This window comes from Notolepis coatsorum, assembly GCF_963971535.1.
Source record: "Notolepis coatsorum genome assembly, chromosome: 10".
NCBI classification, from domain to species: Eukaryota; Metazoa; Chordata; class Actinopteri; order Aulopiformes; family Paralepididae; genus Notolepis; species Notolepis coatsorum.
This window is the reverse complement of record NC_140174.1, coordinates 21,480,671-21,504,670: the sequence shown is the minus strand read 5'-3', so window position 1 is coordinate 21,504,670 and position 24,000 is coordinate 21,480,671. Positions and strand designations below refer to the sequence as shown.

The window sequence follows — 24,000 nt, the reverse complement described above, 5'->3', positions numbered from 1 at the left end:
GTGTAAAGCGGGTGATTACTTGTGAGATTACACGTTTTCATTGTGAGATTATAAATGCAAACGTTGTTTGGAATAATGGTTTATCATAGCTTTGAATGATGATAATTACATTATCAGATGCTTGGAGAGACCAGGCCAGTAATAGGTGAAAGTAAGGTCAACAGCAGGTCAGTAATAGAGCAAAGTAAGGTCAACAGCAGGTCAGTAATAGATGAAAGTAAGGTCAACAGCAGGTGAGTAATAGAGCAAAGTAAGGTCAACAGCAGGTCAGTAATAGATGAAAGTAAGGTCAACAGCAGGTCAGTAATAGATCAAAGTAAGGTCAACAGCAGGTCAGTAATAGATCAAAGTAAGGTCAACAGCAGGTCAGTAATAGATCAAAGGTCAACAGCAGGTCAGTAATAGATCAAAGTAAGGTCAACAGCAGGTCAGTAATAGATGAAAGTAAGGTCAACAGCAGGTGAGTAATAGATCAAAGTAAGGTCAACAGCAGGTCAGTAATAGATCAAAGTAAGGTCAACAGCAGATCAGTAATAGATCAAAGTAAGGTCAACAGCAGATCAGTAATAGATCAAAGTAAGGTCAACAGCAGGTCAGTAATAGATCAAAGTAAGGTCAACAGCAGGTCAGTAATAGATCAAAGTAAGGTCAACAGCAGATCAGTAATAGATCAAAGTAAGGTCAATACAAGGTCAGTAATAGATCAAAGTAAGGTCAATACAAGGTCAGTAATAGATCAAAGTAAGGTCAACAGCAGGTCAGTAATAGATCAAAGTCAGGTCAACAGCAGATCAGTAATAGATCATCAAAGTAAGGTCAACAGCAGGTCAGTAATAGATCAAAGTAAGGTCAACAGCAGATCAGTAATAGATCAAAGTAAGGTCAACAGCAGGTCAGTAATAGATCAAAGTAAGGTCAACAGCAGGTCAGTAATAGATCAAAGGTCAACAGCAGGTCAGTAATAGGTCAAAGTAAGGTCAACAGCAGGTCAGTAATAGATCAAAGTAAGGTCAACAGCAGGTCAGTAATAGATCAAAGGTCAACAGCAGGTCAGTAATAGGTCAAAGTAAGGTCAACAGCAGGTCAGTAATAGATCAAAGTAAGTTCAATACAAGGTCAGTAATAGATCAAATCTGACTTTTTCTTTTGCTCACATATGACTCAGATCTGAGTGTGAACAGCACAAATAACATGGAATCTGATCTTTTCAATTCTGATTTGGGCCACTTTCATATGTGGTCCTAAATCAGATGCAGGTCTGATCTTTTGCAGTCTGAACAGTCATTAGCCCCTTTCGGAACTGTGATGCACCGAGTGAATACACCGTCCCTTATGCGTGTAGCTGTTCCGCAACAGTAAGTGACTTCCGGGGTAGGCCTGATTGGCCCCGACAGGCACGTGACGCGCAACTTTCTCTGCCGCGCGGCACGCTCCGCGGAACGGCAGAGCTTACGGAATTACGTAACCAGCCATGACTCTCATTCGGCGCTATAGCTCACCTGGCAGAGCAGAGGTCCTGCGATCCTGCGGTCCGTTGTTGGTGAGTTCGAATCCCATCAAATCTTTTTTTTTTAACGTGATTTTTTTTTTAACGTGTATTCTTTCGCCGGTTAAGGTTAGGCATGGTTATGGTTAAGGTTAAGGTTAGGCATTGTTTCGGAGTTGGTTAAGGTTAGAACGGTTAAGTTTAGGCGCTGTTAAGGAGCTGGTTAAGGTTAGAGTTTGTCTTAGAGAATGGCAATATTCTTTCTATGGTTAAGGTTAGGCATGGTTAAGGTTAAGGTTAAGGTTAGGCATTGTTTCGGAGTTGGTTAAGGTTAGAACGGTTAAGTTTAGGCGCTGTTAAGGAGCTGGTTAAGGTTAGAGTTTGTGTTAGAGAATGGCAATAGACAGCCTATTTCCGCGCGACAGCTCTCAGCAGCCTCGTTGCGCGTCCTGAGTTTGCCGCGTCACGTGCCTGTCGGGGCCAATCAGGCCTACCCGGAAGTCACTTTCTGTTGCGGAACCGGTACACGCGTCCCTTATACCTTCATAGAAAAATCCCATTATTAACTCTGTTTAGCTTTTCTCTATCAAAACGCTCGTCATACAAGTATCGCAGAGAAATGTCAAAGGTACTCACAGTTGCACGAGGGTTTCGGACAGACAAACGCTAGGGTTTGAAAGCTCGGCGTTGCTAATAAGCATTTTTTTTTTATTTGTAAACTGTAATCACAGTGCAGGCACATCAGGCAGCTAAAGCCGTTTTGAGCAGTGTTGACCAGTTTATAAAAAATATTTCTAGAGAAACGCCAAGCTTTTCTAGAGACAGAGTTAATTATGGCATTTGAATTATTATTATTATTATTATTATTATTATTATTATTATTATTATTATTATTATTATTATTATTATTATTATTATTATTATTATTATTATTATTATTATTATTATTATTATTATTATTATTATTATTATTAATTATGGGATTTTTCTATGAAGGTATAAGGGACGGTGTATTCACTCTGTGCAATCACAGTCCCGAAAGGGGCTAAACAGTCATGTCAGAATTCATGCAACTTTTACAGGTACGTAGATTGACATTCATCACAATTCAGTCATTCTGTGAATAAAAACATGGAAGACAGCTGTGATGGAGGTGGTCAGTGCAGGGACAGTGAGGAGTAACAGTCAGTACCTTACTGTATAAATATTTGGGGTGATACTTCTGTAAAATCAAAACGGTCTGTGTTTGAAAGCAGATTGAGAGAAGAAATGTCTCTCTTTCACCTCCTCCTCGCCCCCCATTATCATCTGCTCACAAATTAGCTGGCCTTGTAAATTGTAAATTAAGCCATAAACTGCTACTTCAGTGCCCTCTTGTTCATTTGTGCATGCGGGCAAACACAAATAAAGCACTAAATAAAAATGTAGCACTACGACTTGTAGTGTGAACGTAGCCTAATTGGTCAAAGTAAGGTCAACACAACAGCAGACCAGAAATAGGTCAAAGTAAGGTCATCAGCAGCTCAGTAATAGGTCAAAGTAAGGTCATCAGCAGCTCAGTAATAGGTCAAAGTAAGGTCATCAGCAGCTCAGTAATAGGTCAAAGTAAGGTCATCAGCATCACACGTAACCCGACACCGGGGAGCATCCATTCAGTGTTGGGTTCTACGCTTAGGAACAAAGAGATAATTTACAGATGCAGCCTCCATTGTAGACCCAGGTTTTATATATTTGCCATGTAAGTGTCAACACACAATCACAGTCTTACCGATGACTCCACACCTCCATCAGGCATCAAAGATCAAACCGATATGAAGGCACATCAATTAGTGTCCATATCCTCCGGGAAAGGCTGGTTCACATAAAGCAGCTCTATAATATACTATAATTATGACAAGGCAAGCGTAGACAGCTCGACACAGCCTCCACGTTTCACTCAGAAGAATCTAAACTAACAACCACCACTTTGCACATAATCTGGAGCATGAATATGAGCATGAATGATCCCCTCTAGAGATCGTTAAAACGCACAAAACACACGCAGACGGAGACTACTGGTATTATTCCACGTCCAGTCCACAAACCGTGAACGTGTGATGCGTGAGGTTACATAACGCCACAACAACTTCTAACTGTCAAAGTCACAACAGTGACAAATGATATACACAATGTCGCCCACGTTCCCAAAACTCTCAACCGTGTTGCACCACTTCCCTGGCTTGGGGTTAGTTATTGGGTTTGAGAGTTCAAATTAGATTTGTCTTGTGTTTGTGTGTGATGATGTCATTTAGAAGACACTGAGCCCTTGTGTTGCTTTGGTCAACTGATAATAACTTTAAACAGTGTTTCCCACAGGACTGTGGTGTGGTGGTGCTGGGGGCAAGCTGGGAAACAAACAGTCTGAGCAGCGGAAAAAACTGCATACAAGATAAGACATTATCTATATATTATTGCGTCAATTTGAGTCTGTTTATGGTAGGATTTCCTTGATATTGTGGTGGGTACAAATAACCGACAGTATGTCTGGGGAGAAATATTAAATGGGGGGGGGGGGGGGGGGGGGGACCTCAAAGCCTTGCAGACACTGATATGAAAGGAATATAGTTTTCGAGTCAGTAAATCGTTTAGAATAGCCAATAGATAAGGCGGTTAGGTGGTCGAGCGGAGATTGCGTTCGTCACCAGCCCCGGAGCTGTGAGCTTGGTTCGCCTGTTCGAATCCAGCTCACAGCTCCGGGGTTGTCACCAGCTTGGCTGGCCGTCTGCACTGATACAATTGGCTGTATCAGAGGGTGGGAGAAGCTGGCGGGGTGGGTCCGGGTCGTTGTAAACAGCGACTCCTACAGTTCGGTCGGGGCGCCTGCTAAGCGCGGATTGGACGTGAGGGGGATAGTGTGGTCCTCCCACACGCTACGCCCTCTCAATGAGAATCTGCGCTGCCAGGTGAAAAGAAGCGGTGATTGGCTGGACGTGTGTCGGAGGAAGCACGTGGTAGCCTCCACTCTCCCAAATGATCTGACTGTGGGGGGTAAAGCGCAGCGACCAGGAAGGGACTGGGAATTGGCATACGACTAACATTGGGATGGGAGAAAATCGGAGGAAAATGGAGGGGGAAAAAGACCAAAAAGAAAGAAAAAAAAGAATAGCCAATAGATTTCATAGGAGCTCAAATGAAAACATTACAACCAAATACTGTGTCACCAGAACTAAAGACGTAAGCAAAGAATGACACCCAAGCAAGCGGAGAAAGTTCATGAATAATATATTATGGGAACATTATGCTGCTTTGATTGCATAACTGGCATTGAAATGTATTATTCCTATATTGGATAAATAAATTATTCAACAGAGTTTTTGACAAGCAGGTGATGGAATTGGCATTATAGCACACAGTATGAGAAGAGGGGTTGTGTATCACGCACGTGCGTGAGAAGGCACAAGGATATATAAAAATATGAGAAAAATAAACAGTGTAAACAAAGGTGCAGATGAGGGTCTGTATGCCCTATCAGTAATATTATATATGTTATAATAAATATAGGGAATGTATCTGAATATATACTATGAGTAAGAGAAAAAGTAAACAGTATACACAAGGTGCCCTAACTGGCATGATATGCGTAATACATTGTAGTCTGTGCAGGTTTATGTGGTTAAGAGTCAGACACACTTAGTGGTCAGACATCCCTAATAGTTCTTGAGTTAATGTTATTGAGTTGAGGCTTTGTTTATTGTCAGTGAATGAAGAGTAATGCTTGTAGTCGTTGGCTGGCAATGCATCTGCTGATCAGTGTCTTGACTTTAACTCATTTAGCGCCATCGCTTAATGCGCCAGAGGGCGCTAGAACACCATCGCTTTAATCAATGGGGGGACTGCGAGATTTGCGAGTGCTTAAAATATATCTTATATTATAGCTATGGGTCTAATACACCCGTCGATTGTCAGTGAGTTGCTTCCAGTCAACATGCACAAAACAGATTGTTTTTTCATCCGTACATTTCCGTTTTATACCGTTTTGAATATGAGTATAGTTTTGGTGATTCTTAGTAATCCCAGGAAAAGACGTGATAATAGCCCTTTAGTGGAATACACTAAACACTAGGGATGGGTACCGAATTCGGTACTTTTGAGGTACCGAACCGAAACACGTCGGTACTACCGAGTATCGAATCAAGTGAGAAACCAAAAAAAAAAGAAAAAGAAATAAAAAAAAAATATTTGTATTAATGTTTTTTTTTAAATTTTTTCTTTTTTTTTAACTTTTTTTTTCATGTCAACGTTCACACGCACAATATATGCTTACCTAGGATTTGACTTGATTCAACAACAAAGCAGTCGGAGCAATGACAAGCCGAAAACTGTCGAAATTGTAGTTATTTGAAGTTTGGATTTTTTTTTTTTACGACTGAGGTAGGTAAATTAAATTTCTTGAGACTAAAGTACTGAAAAAAGGTACCGTTGGGTACCGGTATCGATTCACAGGTACCGGTACCGGTACCGGTATCGGTTCAAATGTGAAAGGTACCCATCCCTACTAAACACGTTGTCATTTTTTGCCTGATTATCGAATCTTCCTGAAATCAACGCTAGATTATCATTATTATCCTTCCTCATGCATACATGAAATGGCCCTCGTAGCGCGGCGCTCCCCCCGCCACCTCCTGCACTCAACGATAAACAGCCACACACACACACACACAGACAGCGTCGATCGCGGTAGAAAGAAATATCAGATCAACGCAAGATTTTATATATAGAATCCTTACCTGGTCTCTGATGTAATGCAAAAGAAATAATCCAATTATCTGATCGCCATTCCAAATACTGCTCGTGGAGGTCCGTCCCACATTACCGAGCGTTACACATGAACGGGCGGGCGGGGTTAGTGTACCATGCCATATTTAAACCCTGCCCGCACGGCTCAGATCGGCTCTGAAAAGAAACTACACCATTTCTAATATAGAGTGCAATACCGGCTGGAAGGCGTATGCGGCGGTATTTGCCCTTTTGCGAGCTCAGACCCATTCCCAATGATAACATCAGGCTGGATGGATGAAAATGAATGGATATAGCTAATAAAAGAAATAACGATTAAAACCCGACTTTACTCGTGATTGGCGTTGAATGAGTTAAGAGCAAAGATAGACGTTTCCTATGAAACGAGAGAGATCTCAAGGAATTTGTAAGATACCAACCGAGTCGTAAATAGCTAAAAAGGAACACGGCAACATTACAACTTTCTACTGAACGCACAGAGAGGAAATTGGTATCTATCTTCTCGTCTGACTATGGAGAAGAGGGTACGCGCATTTTCCATAATGTCTGCGTGTTTCTAAAGAATAGGGTAGGGTAGTGTTGGACCAGGCATGTTCATCAACACTGGGGTGGTACTGTGCAGTGTGACTGTGTGGCAATAGAGGGAAGGTCAGGTATAGGGAAAAAATTTGCTTAGGGCTCCTAGGGAGTCTAGAACCGGCTGCCCATCAATGAACCACCAACGAGGGCTTCTTTTTCCCCCTGTAATCCGTTTCATCTATCGACCGAAGTGGCTGGTGGATTTAATTATTGATCAGGAAAACCTCATTAGTAACCTAAGCGTTTAAACGCGCTCCATGATGCACAACCGAGAAGACCTATTAGATAATTCTCTCTGGTGAACGCTAAAATAATGAATTGATTCCCTCCACACAGGGGGAAAGCACCCCTGTCACACTCACCTATCAGGAGACTCCCAGGTGCGGGGCAGGGTCAGGGTCATTCCGGGGAGGGACAGGGACAGGGACATGGACAGGGGAGATGCGTCCTCGCCACCGCCGGCATACTGTCCCTTGTCTGCCCTCTTGACACCCTCTTAACCCCTCAACCCTGACCTATGACCTCCGAGCGGACATGACCAAGCAAACTGATCCTCCGCGGCCTTTCGTAGTTAGCACAGTGTTCCATAAGCAGGGATTTCCTGGGGACGTCCAGCTTACAGTGACTTCATGTGGCGTACGACACAGCAGACACTGTCCTAATCAACAGCGTTGTACGATGATCTCCACATGGCCCAGGATCAGAGTGACGACGCGATCTGCCATCCACGAGGAGCCTCTCGTTAATCAAAGGCCAAAGGTCAAAGCCGCTGATCCCCTTCTCCTTGATCTCATCCCCTCAGCGGGACAGGAGATCATCCGTGCGGAGAAACGTCTTTCCACGGTTCTCTGATGCAATTCCCAGAGAGGGAGATTCCTTGGCGGAGTGAGTCGTCGCCCCTCTCTCTCTCTCTCTCTCTCTCTCTCTCTCTCTCTCTCTCTCTCCGGCTGGAGTCTTTTCATTCAACTAGAATATTAACTCGGTGACCTCAGAGGTCAAACTGAAACGATCTCCTACCCGACTGTCTCCTGTCGCCGCAGATTTGCTCCGTCCAGCCGTCTGCCCTTGGGTCGCCAACGAAATAAAAGGATCTGTGTGTGTGTGTGTGCGTGTGCGTGTGCGTGTGTGTGTGGGTGTGTGTGCGTGTGTGTGTGTGTGTGTGCGTGCGTGTGTGTGTGTGCGTGTGTGTGGGTGTGTGTGTGTGTGTGTGTGTGTGTGTGTGTGTGTGTGTGTGTGTGTGTGTGTGTGTGTGTGTGTGTGTGTGTGTGGGTGTGTGTGTGTCCCAGAGGTTGGAGGATCTCTCTGGGCTTCTCCTCAACAATCCGTCTTTTCTCCGAGTTAAAGACTCTGACTTACTGTGCGCTGGGAGGCACCAGCTCTGCTTCCTGTCAAAAGTGTGTTCCCACGTCCAGAGCACTCTGTCAGGGTCTCTCTCTCTTTCTCTCTCTATATATCTCTCTGTTGTACCGATCCTCTGTCGCTCTGAGCTTCTCTATGTCTCCCTCTCTCCCTGCCCTGTTTGGCGAGTGTATGTAAACACCAGCTCTCTCCCACTAGCATACCAGCACTTCAGAGGAAGCGAGAGATTAGGAGGGAGGGAGGGAAGGAGAGGGACAAGAGGTGTGCACTCATCCAGTAGAGAGAGAGAGAGAGAGAGAGAGAGAGAGAGAGAGAGAGAGAGAGAGAGAGAGAGAGAGAGAAAGAGAGAAAGAGAGAAAGAGAGAGAGAGGGGAGGGAGGGAGGGAAGGCACTGGGACTTGTCTGAACATGCCACTTAGAGAAGTGTACACACACACACACGTGCACACACAGACGAGCACACACACACACACACACACACACGTGCACACACACACGAGCACACACACACACACACACACACACACACACACACACACACACACACACACACACACTGTATACCACTAGGGTGCACAGAGGTTTGAGTCACAGACATGGTGTGGTAGTACTTTCAAAGTTCAAGTCCCAGTAGATTCACAGCCTGGATTTTCTTTTCACACTGTAATCCTTAGTCACAAACCCCTTTGAGCGAAACCAATCATAAACAAACAGTATCCTAGTCCCAGAGATGAGTCTGCGCGGCTCCGGGCAGCAGACCTGTCATTATCAGCACGGATATAACAATAGGACGGCTTTCATGTCGGTGACTCCAGGCTGACCCGTCGATTTCAGTGGCTCCCTTGCGTGAATGTCCTCTGACTCACGCGCACAGCTGTGGGTTCTTCTACCGTGCAGCTAATCCCGCTCATCAACAACCAACACCGCTGGCTCCTTCCCGCCGCGCGACGACAACAAAGCACAGCCGTTAACCCTTTCACTGCCACACTCATGTACATATACCGATATGCCCTACTTTGATTACTTGTATTATTGCACAATGTCGTTCTATTGGATTCTTATTATATTATTCTTATTGTATTATGCACAATCGTTGCGGGCAAGACCCCCGGCATTTCACTGTATACTTGTATGCCGTGACAAATAAAACTCTTGACTTGACGACAGAAGGTTAACCCTTTACTATCACACAACCGACAGTCGGCTGTCGTGTGGCAGTGAAAGGGTTAACCTTCTGTGTATTGTCGCAGTGAAAGGGTTAACCGTTTGGTAGTGCGGCGGTGAAAGGGTTAACCGTTTGGTAGTGGGGCGGTGAAAGGGTTAAGAGCGACGAGAGATTTAGCTACCGATGAACTGGATTAGTCCAGGTTTTCTAGGAGACGCGCCGCTCTTCAAACCACAAAAACCACCAAAGCGTGCACACAGACACACACCAGGTTTCAACAAGTTACATTTAAGACTTTTTAATTAAGCATTACATCACGCGCAGAAGTGTGTTATGAGAATTAGAGCATGCCTAGGGGTGGTCGTTAGACCCCCCTAGGCATGCTCTAATTCTCATAACACATGACTACAAGTGGTGTAATGGCTTTTATACAATTGGCGCATTCATCCAACCTTATTGCTATACAATAAACACACATTAATTGAAGATTTATTGACAAAACCATCCGCAGAAAAAGTAGTTCCAAAAAAAAAGAATTTCAAGGCATGCCATCTAAGAATGAAGTGAGCTTATTGAGTGTGTTATTGGATTGATTGATCGATTGATTGAAATTTGTATTAGATAGACAGTGCTTACATATTATACAATTGCCAAATTCATCCAACCTTATTGCTATACAATAAACACACATTAATTGAAGCATAATGGAGATTTATTCACAAAACCATCCGCAGAAAAAGTAGGTTAAAAAAAAGAAGAGAAGTTGAATGAATGTTTGTAACACAGCAGGGTCATTAAAATAGGCTGAAAATGTTCATCGTTTTCTTGTTCGCCTAATAATGTTAACCAATGGGAAAACACACACGCACACGCAAACACGCACACGCACACACACACACACACACACACACACACCCACCAACATCTTCCGCGCTACTTTCCCTTCACAGCTGAACCGAGCAAACGTACTTTTTCTGATCTGGACTGGTCCTCTGAGCTCCTCTCCAGTCGAGCTGCGGTGTTTAAATACAAAATATTGATAATTCCTCTGCCATTGTTGTGTAACATGGCATCTGTTCTCTAGAGTCTTTCTCTGCTTCACGTGAAGTTAAATCTACGACTAGAAGTGAAAGTATACACCGGTGCCAGATATATCTCTCCCCGTAATTCTCTTTCACACTCTCTCCATCTTTTTATTTCTCCTTTTATCACCCTTCTATTCTCTCATCCCTTCCCTGGCTCTGCATTTTATCAGACTTCTCTCTCTCTCAACCTCTCTCTATCTATCTCAACCTCTCTCTCTCTATCCCGTCTAACAGTGAGGTGAGCGTGTGTTATTGGATTGATTGATTGAACATTTTATTAACAGTGAAATGAGTGTCCTTTTGACGAATGGCATCTAACAACACACTTCGCGCGACTTATAGTTTGTTTCACACTGAGTCATGAGTCACCAATTACATAATCCAACATTGTGTAAGCAACTAACACATTCCACGTGACAGAATCGTTTTTGAATGAGTCGTTATTGTTATGGTTTGAAACCGACCCCAATCGCACAACACAAGACAGGTATGAGAGTAAGCCAAAACAGGGCAATATTTATTATATAACAAAAAGCGGCACAGTCCCTTTAAGGGAGAACACAAAAAACACTAGAGTCCATGAAATATGAAAACTGCGGCACTGTGCCTTTAACAGGCGAACAGGCTAAGGGACTAGGGGCACTGGAGAGGGGGACAGGGACAGAGGCCCGGAGAGGCGGGCTAGAGACAGGGACAAAGGCCCGGAGAGAGGGTCTGGGGACGGGGACAGGAATCCAACGGCGGAGGCCGGGCACGGGGACAGGGGTCCGACGGCGGAGGCCGGGCACGGGGATCCTCTTCCGTCCCTACACCGAGTAGGGCTCTGCTGCTCAGAAAGGAATCCTCCTCCTCCTCCTCCTCGGATGCTGCAGACGGGCAGCGCAGAACAAAGGGGGTCCCAGGGGACCGGGGCGAGAACACGCCATCCCCCCGTGGAATAGGGAGCGATGGCGAGCCGGGGTCCGAGGGAGAACACGCCATCCCCCCGTGGAATAGGGAGCGATGGCGAGCCGGGGTCCGAGGGAGAACACGCCATCCCCCCGTGGAATAGGGAGCGATGGCGAGCCGGGGTCCGAGGGAGAACACGCCATCCCCCCGTGGAATAGGGAGCGATGGCGAGCCGGGGTCCGAGGGAGAACACGCCATCCCCCCGTGGAATAGGGAGCGATGGCGAGCCGGGTTGACGTCTGGAGTGGGAACACTGGAGTCCTCCCGTAGAGAATTAGAGAGCGAAGGCGGTGTCCCACTCCAGGCACACGGCGACAGGTGGTGATGGCTGGCACGTCGTCTCACGCCGGAGACGCGGCAGGTGATGGTAGCAACAAGATGGCACGACGTCTGGAGTGAGAACAAAGGGATCCTCCCGTGGAAGTATAGAGAGCGAAGACGATGTCCCACTCCAGGAAATGGCAGTAGATGGTAACGTACAGAACCAGCGTACAGAACACAGAACGACCCGACAAGGACTGGAGGGGAGTCTGTAACCTAAGTACTCTCCCGAGCTGATCGCAAACTCCCAACAGGTGCGTGAAGGTAGGGGAACAAGAATGTCCAAAGGTGGGGGCTGGTGAAGAGTAGGAGACAGGGAAAAGTCCTCGCAAGGGTGGGGGCTGTTGAGGAGAGTAGACAGGGAAAAAAGGTCCAGGGACAGGCGAATCCTCACAGTTATGACGCTATCAACACATCCATTCATAAAGATTATTGTCCGCCATCTTGGTTTCATTCCTAAAAAAACTCGAATGGCGGAGTGATTGTAATTCGGTTGTGGGCGGGTTCTGGGATCACGAGCGTGTGTTATGATAAATAACAACGTCTAACTTGACTGTTTCAGCCAATCAGAATCGAGAAATGTGCATGCCATTGTATAACACCTTTTTAATACCACTTAGAGAAAAACTTCAAAAGAAATTCACAACCGAAAAATTTTAATAATTGAAAAAAAAACATAGCAACACTGAACTGGCGGCTGCACTTGCACGCCGATTTTAATTTGTGCGTGTTCCATACAAGCTCTTGCCAGACGCACCAAGCTCCGGGTAGCCCCCGTAAAAAACTACTTGAATACAAAAACATTTTATATATTTAATATTATTTAATCTCCCGAGAGCCAGGCTGCACCCCCTCCCAAAACATTATTTAATAATACTTTTATCCCACAGATACCCTGCACACACACACACACACACACACACACACACACACTCGTACATTTCTGTACACCCATACATACAGTATATGAGCACTTATGTGCATGTACACATACACACACATTTCACACATCAAACGCATGTTTGCTTGTTTGTACAGTGTTCCCCCCCCCCCAACCCCCCCAATGTACAGTAAATTACCTAGTATGGTTGTCAATATTCCAATGTACAGTTTTGCTTGTACAGTTGTACAGTGTTTCCCCCCCCCAACCCCTCCTACCCAACCCCACCCAACCTCCTCCAATGTACAGTTTTTACATCAAATGTATATACTCCCTTTTCTGGACTCTTTTTGTATCACAAACAGTACTGTATTTGCAAATCTGGTATGTCATAAATGTATAGATGTAGCAGTACTGTCTATCTGTATGTCATGTATGTCATATATGTCCTGATGAATTGAAAATGGGGGACCCTGATGTAAACAAGACGAAAGTATTTCTCTGGTCTGCATCCCCTTAACAATTGTGTGTATTGAGCTGTACTGTATTGTACCCATTCTGCAATCTGTTAATAAAGTTTTCAATCAATCAATCAATCATGTTAATCCTCTCCCCCCACACACATATATATATTATATATACATAATATAGTGAATCAAAGTTTGAGAATAAAGGTGTTCTTTGAAGTGAACATCATCAGCATGTGTTACTTATTCTCCCTCCCTTGAAACAATAATTAAATGCAACTCCAACCGTAGAGAGGCCTTGATGTGGTCTGCGTAGCATGTGAGACCCAGACGTCTTCGTGAGTACTCGTGCGTATGTGTGTGTCAGCGTGTGTGGGAGAAAGAGAGCATGTTATGCATGAATATTAGTCCAAACATCACAGAAGTTCAAAATAAATAAAGATTTAAAACCTATTTAGTAATTTAGCTGACACTTGTATCCAAACAAGTCAGCAGGAAGGGTACAAAGATGGCAGATATGGGTAAAGTAACATTGTCCGTCATACAGTGTTGAACTTGAGTGCTACACTCTTGAGTACATAGTAATATAGACATATTAGCATAGTAGGTAGTAGGCAAGGTAGATTAGTAGCAGAGTGCATACTTGTAAAAGACAGTACAAAAGGTTAGTATGTTTGTTTTCAGATATTGATTGAAGAAGTGTGTTTTTAGTCGACGGTAGTAAACCTAATTGAGCTCACTTGAGAATAAAAGGAGCGTTTAGTCGCTCAACTCACAACTCGCAAATATCTTCCCCCCGCCAGGACACAACAAAAGATGGCTATCCAACTTTGCGCTCCGTTGAACCTCTATAGCACTGCAATGTGTGCCCGCATCGCTCTCCCCTCTGATAGGCAACAGTCATCCTCTGAGTCGTCCTGACTGAGTGAGATGTCCTTTCATACCACAGGTGCCGTCCCTTGATGCTGTGAACCTCCTACTTCTAACGCACCGTTTAAAAACCTTACCGTACCTCCTCACCTCGCTCTCTCTCCTTCTCTTATTGTTCTCTCTCTCTCTTCATCTGTCTTCCTCTCCCCCCTCCTCCTCCTCCTCATCCTCCTTCATTCAGCGCAATGTCTCACCATTGACAGCCATTCCGCTGTCACCCGCTGTCTCTCTGTCTCTGTCTCTGTCTTCTTCAGTAACAGACATGGTGTGAGTGTGCTGTTCGTTCGTTTACACTGCTGTCGTCAAGTCAGGTTTGGGGGAGTGGGGTATAGAGGCATCCTTGTAGAGGCATCCTTGTGCTTTTCTGCATTTTGTTTTAGTTTAGTTTGTTTAGAAGAAGATAACTTTATTGTCAATGTACACAAAGCAATTGAAATTTGTATTTTTCGCTTATCCCTCCTAGTTACACATACACACAGTCCTCATATCCCTCCTAGTTACACATACACACAGTCCTGATATCCATCCTAGTTACACATACACAGTCCTGATATCCCTCCTAGTTACACATACACACAGTCCTGATATCCATCCTAGTTACACATACACACAGTCCTGATATCCCTCCTAGTTACACATACACACAGTCCTCATATCCCTCCTAGTTACACATACACACAGTCCTGATATCCCTCCTAGTTACACATACACACAGTCCTGATATCCCTCATAGTTAACACACACCGTCCTCAAATCCCTCCAAGTTACACACACACACACACACACACACACACACACACACACACACACACACACACACACACACACACACACACACACACACACACACACACACACACACAAAGTCCTCATATCCCTCCTAGTTACACATTGATTGATTGATTGATTGATTGATTGATTGATTGATTGAAAGCTTTATTAACAGATTGCAGAATGGGTACAATACAGTACAGCTCAATACACACAATTGTTAAGGGGATGCAGACCAGAGAAAGACTTTCGTCTTGTTTACATCAGGGTCCCCCATTTTCAATTCATCAGGACATATATGACATACATGACATACAGATAGTCAGTACTGCTACTACATCTATACATTTATGACATACCAGATTTGCAAATACAGTACTGTTTGTGATACAGAAGGAGTCAAGAAAAGGGAGTATATACATTTGACGTAGAAACTGTACATTGGAGGAGGTTGGGTGGGGTTGTGTGGGGGGGGTTGGGTACATTGGGATATTGACAACCATACTGGGTAATTTACATTGGAGGTGGTTGGGGGGGGGGGGGGGGGGGGGAGAAACACTGTATAAACAAGCAAAACTGTACATTGAGGGGGGGGGGGGACACTGTACAAACAAGCAAAATTGTACATTGGACTATTGACAAAACCATACTAGGTAAATGACTGTACATTGGAGGGGGTTGGGTTAGGACATTTACAGGGGCCAGTTTTGAATTGCAGTCTCCCGTAGGTGTCCCTTGAGAGTGGTTTTGAAAGTGGGTAGTGATCCACATTCCTTTACAGCTTTGGGTAGGGCGTTCCACATTGATGTGGCATAATTGCGAAACGTGTTTAGTCCCTTATTTGAGCCGAATCTGGGTTTAACATGATTTGTGGCGCTCCCTCTGGTGTTGTGATCGTGGTATTCACTGACCTTTGGGAAGTATTTTGACATGTACATGGGTACCTTGGTCGTGTAGTGTATCTTGTAGACACAGTCCTGATATCCCTCCTAGTTACACACACACAGTCTTCATATCCCTAATTGTAATCCTTATTTTAGTTAGTATTTAGTTTGTTAATTTAGTCAGCATTTAGCTAGCATTTAATTATTTCAACGGCTCGCGCGCTGTTCCCCTCTGTGTATTCCTCTCTCCCGTTGGGTGGCCAGGCGCCCGACGTCATTCCGGGTCTGAAGATGCGTTATACAGTATACCAGCTTCCAACACTTAGAAGGGTTTGTTGTTTATAAACATACCGTGTTCGAGCCAATCAGCAATATCCACTGAATCACGTGACTGAGTTACCCCCTGTGTTGAGTTGCAGCGCTAAAAGAAGTGCAATGTGGCTCTATGGAGAAATCATGGCACTCCCCTGACTAAAAGTATAATGGAGCTCTATGGAGAAACCATAGCACTCCCCTGACTAAAAGTATAATGGAGCTCTATGGAGAAACCATGGCACTCCCCTGACTAAAAGTATAATGGAGCTCTATGGTAAAATAATGGCACTCCCATGACTAACAGTATAATCTACGTCAAATGTAAATACTCTCTTTTCTGGACTCTCTTTGTATCACAAACAGTACTGTATTTGCAAATCTGGTATGTCATAAATGTATAGATGTAGCAGTACTGTCTATCTGTATGTCGTGTATGTTATGATGAATTGAAAATGGGGGACCCTGATGTAAACAAGACGAAAGTCTTTCTCTGGTCTGCATCCCCTTAACAATTGGATGTATTGAGGTACTGTACTGTACCCATTCTGCAATCTGTTAATAAAGTTTTCAATCAATCAATCAAAATGGAGCTCTATGGCGAAATCATGGCACTCCCCTGACTAACAGTATAATGGAGCTCTATGGAGAAATCATGGCACTCCCCTGACTAACAGTATAATGGAGCTCTATGGAGAAATCATGACACTCCCCTGACTAACAGTATAATGGAGCTCTATGGAGAAATCATGAAACTCCCCTGACTAACAGTATAATGGAGCTCTATGGAGAAATCATGGCACTCCCCTGAATACAAGTATAATGGAGCTCTATGGACAAACCATGGCACTCCCCTGAATAATAGTATAATGGAGCTCTATGGAGAAACCATGGCACTCCCCTGACTAAAAGTTGTTTCAAACGAAAACGGCTGGATGTCATTTAGCCAAATCAGCATGGCTGAGTGTCACCTTTCACCTTTTACATATAGATTGATTGTTTAGACTTTAGATCGCTAGCATGGCTAACAAATGCAAATATAGTATAGTCTGCCCCATTGTTCTGACCAGGATTGCATTCCTTTTTGTCTCCTTGATGCGCGTGTGCACAGAGTCTGACGTGGACGAGAAATCCATCTATATATGACCCAGTTTCATGTCTTGTTTTTATGCGAAGAAAAAAAATCCCCCATGCCTTCTTCTGTCGTTCCAAATAAAACATCTCCATGATGCTTCAACAGTACCATGTGAGGACAATAGGGCTGTCAACAAATATTACATATTTGACTTATATATTAAATATATAAAAAATAAAAAGACATTCGATTGTGAAATGTAGTAAACATTTTAAGAAGATTTCCTGTGTGTCTCTTCAAACCACACAGGAAGCATGCAGGTGGAGTGCAATAGGTGCACATATGCTTGGGCGTGCACACACGCACGCACGCACACACACACACACACACACACACACACACACACACACACACACACACACACACACACACACACGCACGCACACATTTCATAGCGGGTTGAAAATGAAATATAGGTATCCCTTGAGCTGAAATGAGAGAATAACTCACAACAACTGCATGACATGAAGGCAGAGAGTTCACTCTGAACAATCTAACAAGCCTGGTTTGTAAATACCTCAGATTTTGGTCACTAGAGACGACAAAATTGTCGGAACCTTGCCTTTTTATTTAATTTAATTAAAATGTAATTTAAACAGACACATTCTAAAAGCGTACTGAGATATTGAATAATGAACAGAGATGGAAGCGTCAGGCAAGTCTGATGGTTTGATTGCCGTTTCCCGTTTCATGTCAAGGAAAAGATCATTGTTCCATGTTTATCACAGGTCGTTCAGAACGCTGATGAATATGAATAATCACCTTCTTAAAATAATGGCGTAAGTCATATTTTCAAGTTTTGAGAATAACTGAGTCAAATATAGAATATATTGTATTTATTAATCATAGGAACAGCTGGGTAGGAACAGCATCTTTTCAATTAAGGATGTAGGCAATTTGACCAGAGGTGCCCAGCATCACGAAGAGATGACTTAGGCAAAAACATAACATTTTCCTTACAAAGTGACTCAAAAAGTGACATAAGCCATTATTTTAAGAAGGTGACGATATAGTCTATAACATGATTCTATTTGTATGGTGTATGTCTACTGTGTCTTAAAAGGCAAAAGGCATCTTGGATGTTCTTGACATGTTAACGTTTATTTTCTGCCCAACTCGACTGCGTTCACGTCACGTTTGTGTAGAAATAAATGTTACCTATTTACTGGTTCTTGTTTTTGCTCTCTTGTGGACATAGCACACAATAATAGATAGATAGAATGGGTCGAAATGGGTGTTTTCTTTTTTAGAAGGAATAATCTAACGTAATTTTTGGCCAATTTTGACAGCCCCAAAGGACAAGAATCGGACATGAAACGTACCAACGTGTTCCGTGTCTCGAGAGCTTGACTGCAACAACAACCCCCCCCCCCCCCCCTCCCCTAGAAACACTGGATGGTGCCACCTGAAGGAGAGCGGACCTCTAGTGAACTGTAGACCTCTAGTGAACTGTAGACCTCTAGTGAACTGTAGACCTCTAGTGAACTGTAGACCTCTAGTGAACTGCAGACCTCTAGTGAACTGTAGACCTCTAGTGAACTGTAGACCTCTAGTGAACTGTAGACCTCTAGTGAACTGCAGACCTCTAGTGAACTGTAGACCTCTAGTGAACTGTAGACCTCTAGTGAACTGCAGACCTCTAGTGAACTGTAGACCTCTAGTGAATCTAGTGAACTACAGACCTCTAGTGAACTGTAGACCTCTAGTGAACTGCAGACCTCTAGTGAACTGTAGACCTCTAGTGAACTACAGACCTCTAGTGAACTACAGACCTCTAGTGAACTGTAGACCTCTAGTGAACTGTAGACCTCTAGTGAACTACAGACCTCTAGTGAACTGTAGACCTCTAGTGAACTGTAGACCTCTAGTGAACTGTAGACCTCTAGTGAACTGCAGACCTCTAGTGAACTGTAGACCTCTAGTGAACTACAGACCTCTAGTGAACTACAGACCTCTAGTGAACTGTAGACCTCTAGTGAACTACAGACCTCTAGTGAACTACAGACCTCTAGTGAACTGCAGACCTCTAGTGAACTACAGACCTCTAGTGAACTGCAGACCTCTAGTGAACTGTAGACCTCTAGTGAACTGTAGACCTCTAGTGAACTGCAGACCTCTAGTGAACTGCAGACCTCTAGTGAACTGTAGACCTCTAGTGAACTGCAGACCTCTAGTGAACTGTAGACCTCTAGTGAACTACAGACCTCTAGTGAACTACAGACCTCTAGTGAACTACAGACCTCTAGTGAACTGTAGACCTCTAGTGAACTACAGACCTCTAGTGAACTACAGACCTCTAGTGAACTGTAGACCTCTAGTGAACTGTAGACCTCTAGTGAACTGCAGACCTCTAGTGAACTGCAGACCTCTAGTGAACTGTAGACATCTAGTGAACTGTAGACCTCTAGTGAACTGTAGACATCTAGTGAACTGTAGACCTCTAGTGAACTGTAGACCTCTAGTGAACTGTAGACATCTAGTGAACTGTAGACCTCTAGTGAACTGTAGACCTCTAGTGAACTACAGACCTCTAGTGAACTGCAGACCTCTAGTGAACTGTAGACCTCTAGTGAACTGCAGACCTCTAGTGAACTGTAGACCTCTAGTGAACTGCAGACCTCTAGTGAACTGCAGACCTCTAGTGAACTGTAGACCTCTAGTGAACTACAGACCTCTAGTGAACTGTAGACCTCTAGTGCACTACATACCTCTAGTGAACTGTAGACCTCTAGTGAACTGTAGACCTCTAGTGAACTACAGACCTCTAGTGAACTGTAGACCTCTAGTGAACTACAGACCTCTAGTGAACTGTAGACCTCTAGTGAACTGTAGACCTCTAGTGCACTGTAGACCTCTAGTGAACTGTAGACCTCTAGTGAACTACAGACCTCTAGTGAACTGCAGACCTCTAGTGAACTGCAGACCTCTAGTGAACTGTAGACCTCTAGTGAACTACAGACCTCTAGTGAACTACAGACCTCTAGTGAACTACAGACCTCTAGTGAACTACAGACCTCTAGTGAACTGTAGACCTCTAGTGAACTACAGACCTCTAGTGAACTGCAGACCTCTAGTGAACTGCAGACCTCTAGTGAACTGTAGACCTCTAGTGAACTGTAGACCTCTAGTGAACTGCAGACCTCTAGTGAACTGTAGACCTCTAGTGAACTGCAGACCTCTAGTGAACTGTAGACCTCTAGTGAACTGTAGACCTCTAGTGAACTGTAGACCTCTAGTGAACTGCAGACCTCTAGTGAACTGTAGACCTCTAGTGAACTGCAGACCTCTAGTGAACTGCAGACCTCTAGTGAACTGTAGACCTCTAGTGAACTGCAGACCTCTAGTGAACTGTAGACCTCTAGTGAACTGTAGACCTCTAGTGAACTGCAGACCTCTAGTGAACCTCCTTCTCTCCTCCTTCCCTCCTTCCTTCCTCCTTCCCTCCTCCTTCCCTCCTTCCTTTCTCCTTCCCTCCTCCTTCCTCATTCCCTCCTCCTTCCCTCCTCCTTCCCTTCTCCTTCCCTGCCCCTTCCCTCCTCCTTCCTCATTCCCTCCTCCTTCCCTCCTCCTTCCCTTCTCCTTCCCTGCCCCTTCCCTCCTCCTCCCCCCCTCAACCCGTCCCGCCTGTACCTGATGATCTGTTTGGGGATGGTGGAGCGGCGCCGGGCCAGCATTTTGGGGATGCAGGAGCGCCTGCGGACGCTGGAGACCCGCCTGGGACCCCGCTGGCCCTTAGGAGGGACCGTGTTGACCCGCTCGAAATGCACCCTCTTCTCACTATGCACACACACACACATGTACAGCGCGGCGCACGGAGAAGAGGAAAGCGGCGGAGAGAAGCGAAGAAAAGAAAAAGGGATGAAAAGAGAAAAAAGGAGAGAAAGATTAATCAGCCAGGAGTTAGAGTTAGTTTAGTGGCAGCAGTATTTATAGTCTAAAGACAGACGGAATACAGAAATTAGAGAGAAAGTCAGCAGGCAAAGCAGAGAGGAAGCTGGCATGTGTGTGTGTGTGTGTGTGTGTGTGTGTGTGTGTGTGTGTGTGTGTGTGTGTGTGTGTGTGTGTGTGTGTGTGTGTGTGTGTGTGTGTGTGTGTGTGTGTGTGTGTGTGTGTGTGTGTGTGTGTGTGTGTGTGTGTGTGTTTGCGTGTCCTACCTCTTGATTGTCTGTGTGATGGAGGGCAGTCTCTGAGGGGGTTGGAGGTAGTGGTTGGAGGCGTCGTAGGCAGCGATGCCCATCTGGGAGTTCTCCCCCGGCATACTGATGCTACGCAGGAACCCCTGGGAGCGCTTCACCGGCTGTAAACACACACACACACACACACACACACACACGCACACACAGTCACACACACACACACACACACACACACACACACACACACACACACACACACACACACACACACACACACACACACACACACACACATCAGAGAGAGGAACAACAGACTACAAGGCTCTTTGTAGAAAATACACCAGGCAGGTCGTGAAAATCACGCCGACGTCGCCCTCGCATGAAAGCGGTTTGCTGTCGTCTAACCATGGAACCTTTTGTTTGTTCTCTGAGGATACGCGCTCCTTTTCCTTCACATACACACACATGTTCACATCTGCTCAGTACGACCAGTCTGTCGGCTGCTGAGCAGAGGGGCCAAGGGCCTGGTTGCTCACATTGCTCTTCCACTACGGCGGATGTAGAAGGAGCGTCGTTCATTCACTTCCACCGCCCACAGATCAACCCGCCTCTTTATCAACGGAAGGTGGGTGTTATTTTCTGTTGTTCTGCGTGAACTTACCTGCCTTTATAAAGAATATCCAGGGCCTTCTCTCCTTCTCTCCTCCTTCCATCCTCCTTCTCTCCTCCTTCTCTCCTCCTTCCCTCATCCTTCTCTCCTCCTTCCCTCCTCCTTCCCTCCTCCTCATCCTTCTCTCCTCCTTCCCTCCTCCTCTCCTCTTTATCTCCTCCTTCCCTCCTCCTTCCCTCCTCCTCCTCCTTCTCTCCTCCTTCCCTCCTCCTCTCCTCTTTATCTCCTCCTTCCCTCCTCTTGTCCTCCTTCCCTCCTCCTCCTCCTTCCCTCCTCCTCCTCTTCTCCTCCTTCTCTCCTCCTTCCCTCCTCCTTCTCTACTCCTCTCCTCCTTCTCTCCTCCTCCTTCCTCCTACTTCTCTCCTTCTGCTTCTCTCATCCTTCTCTCCTCCTTCCCTCCTCTTCCTCTCCTCCTTCTCTCCTCCTTCCCTCCTCCTCTCCTCCTTCTCTCCTCCTCATTCTCTCCTCCTTCTCTCCTCCTTATCTCCTCCTCCTTCTCTCCTCCTTCTTTCCTCCTTCCCTCCTCCTTCTCTTCTCCTTCCCTCCTCCTTCTCCTCTCCTCCTCCTTCTCTCCTCCTTATCTCCTCCTTCCCTCCTCCTCTCCTCCTTCTCTCCTCCTCCTCTCCTCCCCATTCTCTCCTCCTCCTTCTCTCCTCCTTCTCTCCTCCTTATCTCCTCCTTCTCCTCCTCCTCTCCTCCTTCTCTCCTCCTCATTATCTCCTCCTCCTTCCTCATCCTTATCTCCTCCTCTTCCTCTCCTCCTTCTCTCCTCATTCCCTCCTCCTCCTCCTCCTCCTCCTCCTCCTCCTCCTCCTCCTCCTCCTCCTCCTCCTCCTCTCCTCCTTCCAGTCTAATCACCTGTGTGAGAGCAGGCATGTCGTCCTGTGTGAGCTGGATGGTGGGGATGTCCAGTTTGAGCCACGGGGGCTTCTTCCTCTGCAGACTGCTGTTCCTGCTGCCCTCCTGGTGGCCCAGCTCAGCCATGCTCACTACCGCCCCCTACGCCTGCCAGCTGCACAGCACAACACAAGAGACACAGATGGGCGATGAGAAATAGATTCACTGCGCTTCTGTATTTCATGGAATAGTAAATGGTCTGCATTTATATAGCACTTTTATCCAAAGCGCTTTACAACGTATGCCTCACATTCACTCACACATTCGCTCACACATTCATGCATCGGGATTCGACACGCTGCTGACAGGAGGCGTAATCGAACCTGAAACCTTCGGATTACCAGACAACCAATCTACCTCCTGAGCCCCTGTCACCAATGTACACAGATAACTACTGTAATATATATATAAAATGTATAATATAAAATTTATATATATATTTTTTAAATCACACACATCTCGGTATGACACTATGCAGTGTAGTCACAGGCGAACGAGCTGCATAAAAGGAGAAATCCGACAAGCCTTGTCTCGTAAATATGATGGATTGGAAAAATTGGTGGCGTAAATCAACAGGTAACGTTTCCCTGCCCACAGGGCTGCCTGTTCAGACAGACAGTGTGCAGGGTCCCGTCAGGCCGCGCCTTCAGCACCTCCACCTGTGTCACAAGCTACAAACTGGATTATCTCATTCACCCGGTCTAGTAACGTGTGCCGTACTCAGAAATATGCTGCTCCGGGGTGAGATTTGAACTCACACCAGCTCTCGCTAAAACAGCTCCGCTCTGTCTGCTACGCTGACCGCCGCGCCGCAGGAGAGAGCTCTGGTCGTGCCGAGTCATCATCGCCGTCACCGTGGATACCGACCGAGCGAGCAAACGACAGGACGTGGTGAAGTTTAATTAACCCTTGCACTGCCACACGACAGAAGGTTAACCCTTTACTATCACACAAACGGCTGTCGTGTGGCAGTGCAAGGGTTTTAACCTTCTGTGTAGTGTGTATTGTCGCAGTGAAAGGGTTAACCGTTTGGTAGTCCGGCAGTGAAAGGGTTAATTTAGGTGATACCCGGGTGTAGCCAAATAATCGGTAATAATCTACCCCTAGGATAATAAAACAGTTCAGGTGAATCTATAACTCACAACCTCAGTGTTGCTCTTAGCCTATACCGACGTAAAATATAGCTGAATTGAAAATGG

At 45.3% G+C, this 24,000-nt stretch overlaps 1 protein-coding gene across 1 annotated transcript in view; it reads right to left on the bottom strand.

Annotated features, from left to right (window-relative positions):
* Positions 1 to 24,000, bottom strand: part of LOC311236239 (inactive rhomboid protein 1-like) — a 121,298-nt gene that overhangs the window by 61,749 nt on the left and 35,549 nt on the right. Inside the window, 2 exon segments of the mRNA XM_084323889.1 lie at positions 21,253 to 21,395; positions 22,763 to 22,916. Coding sequence (XP_084180015.1) covers positions 21,253 to 21,395; positions 22,763 to 22,888 — 269 coding nt within the window. The 5' untranslated portion in view covers positions 22,889 to 22,916.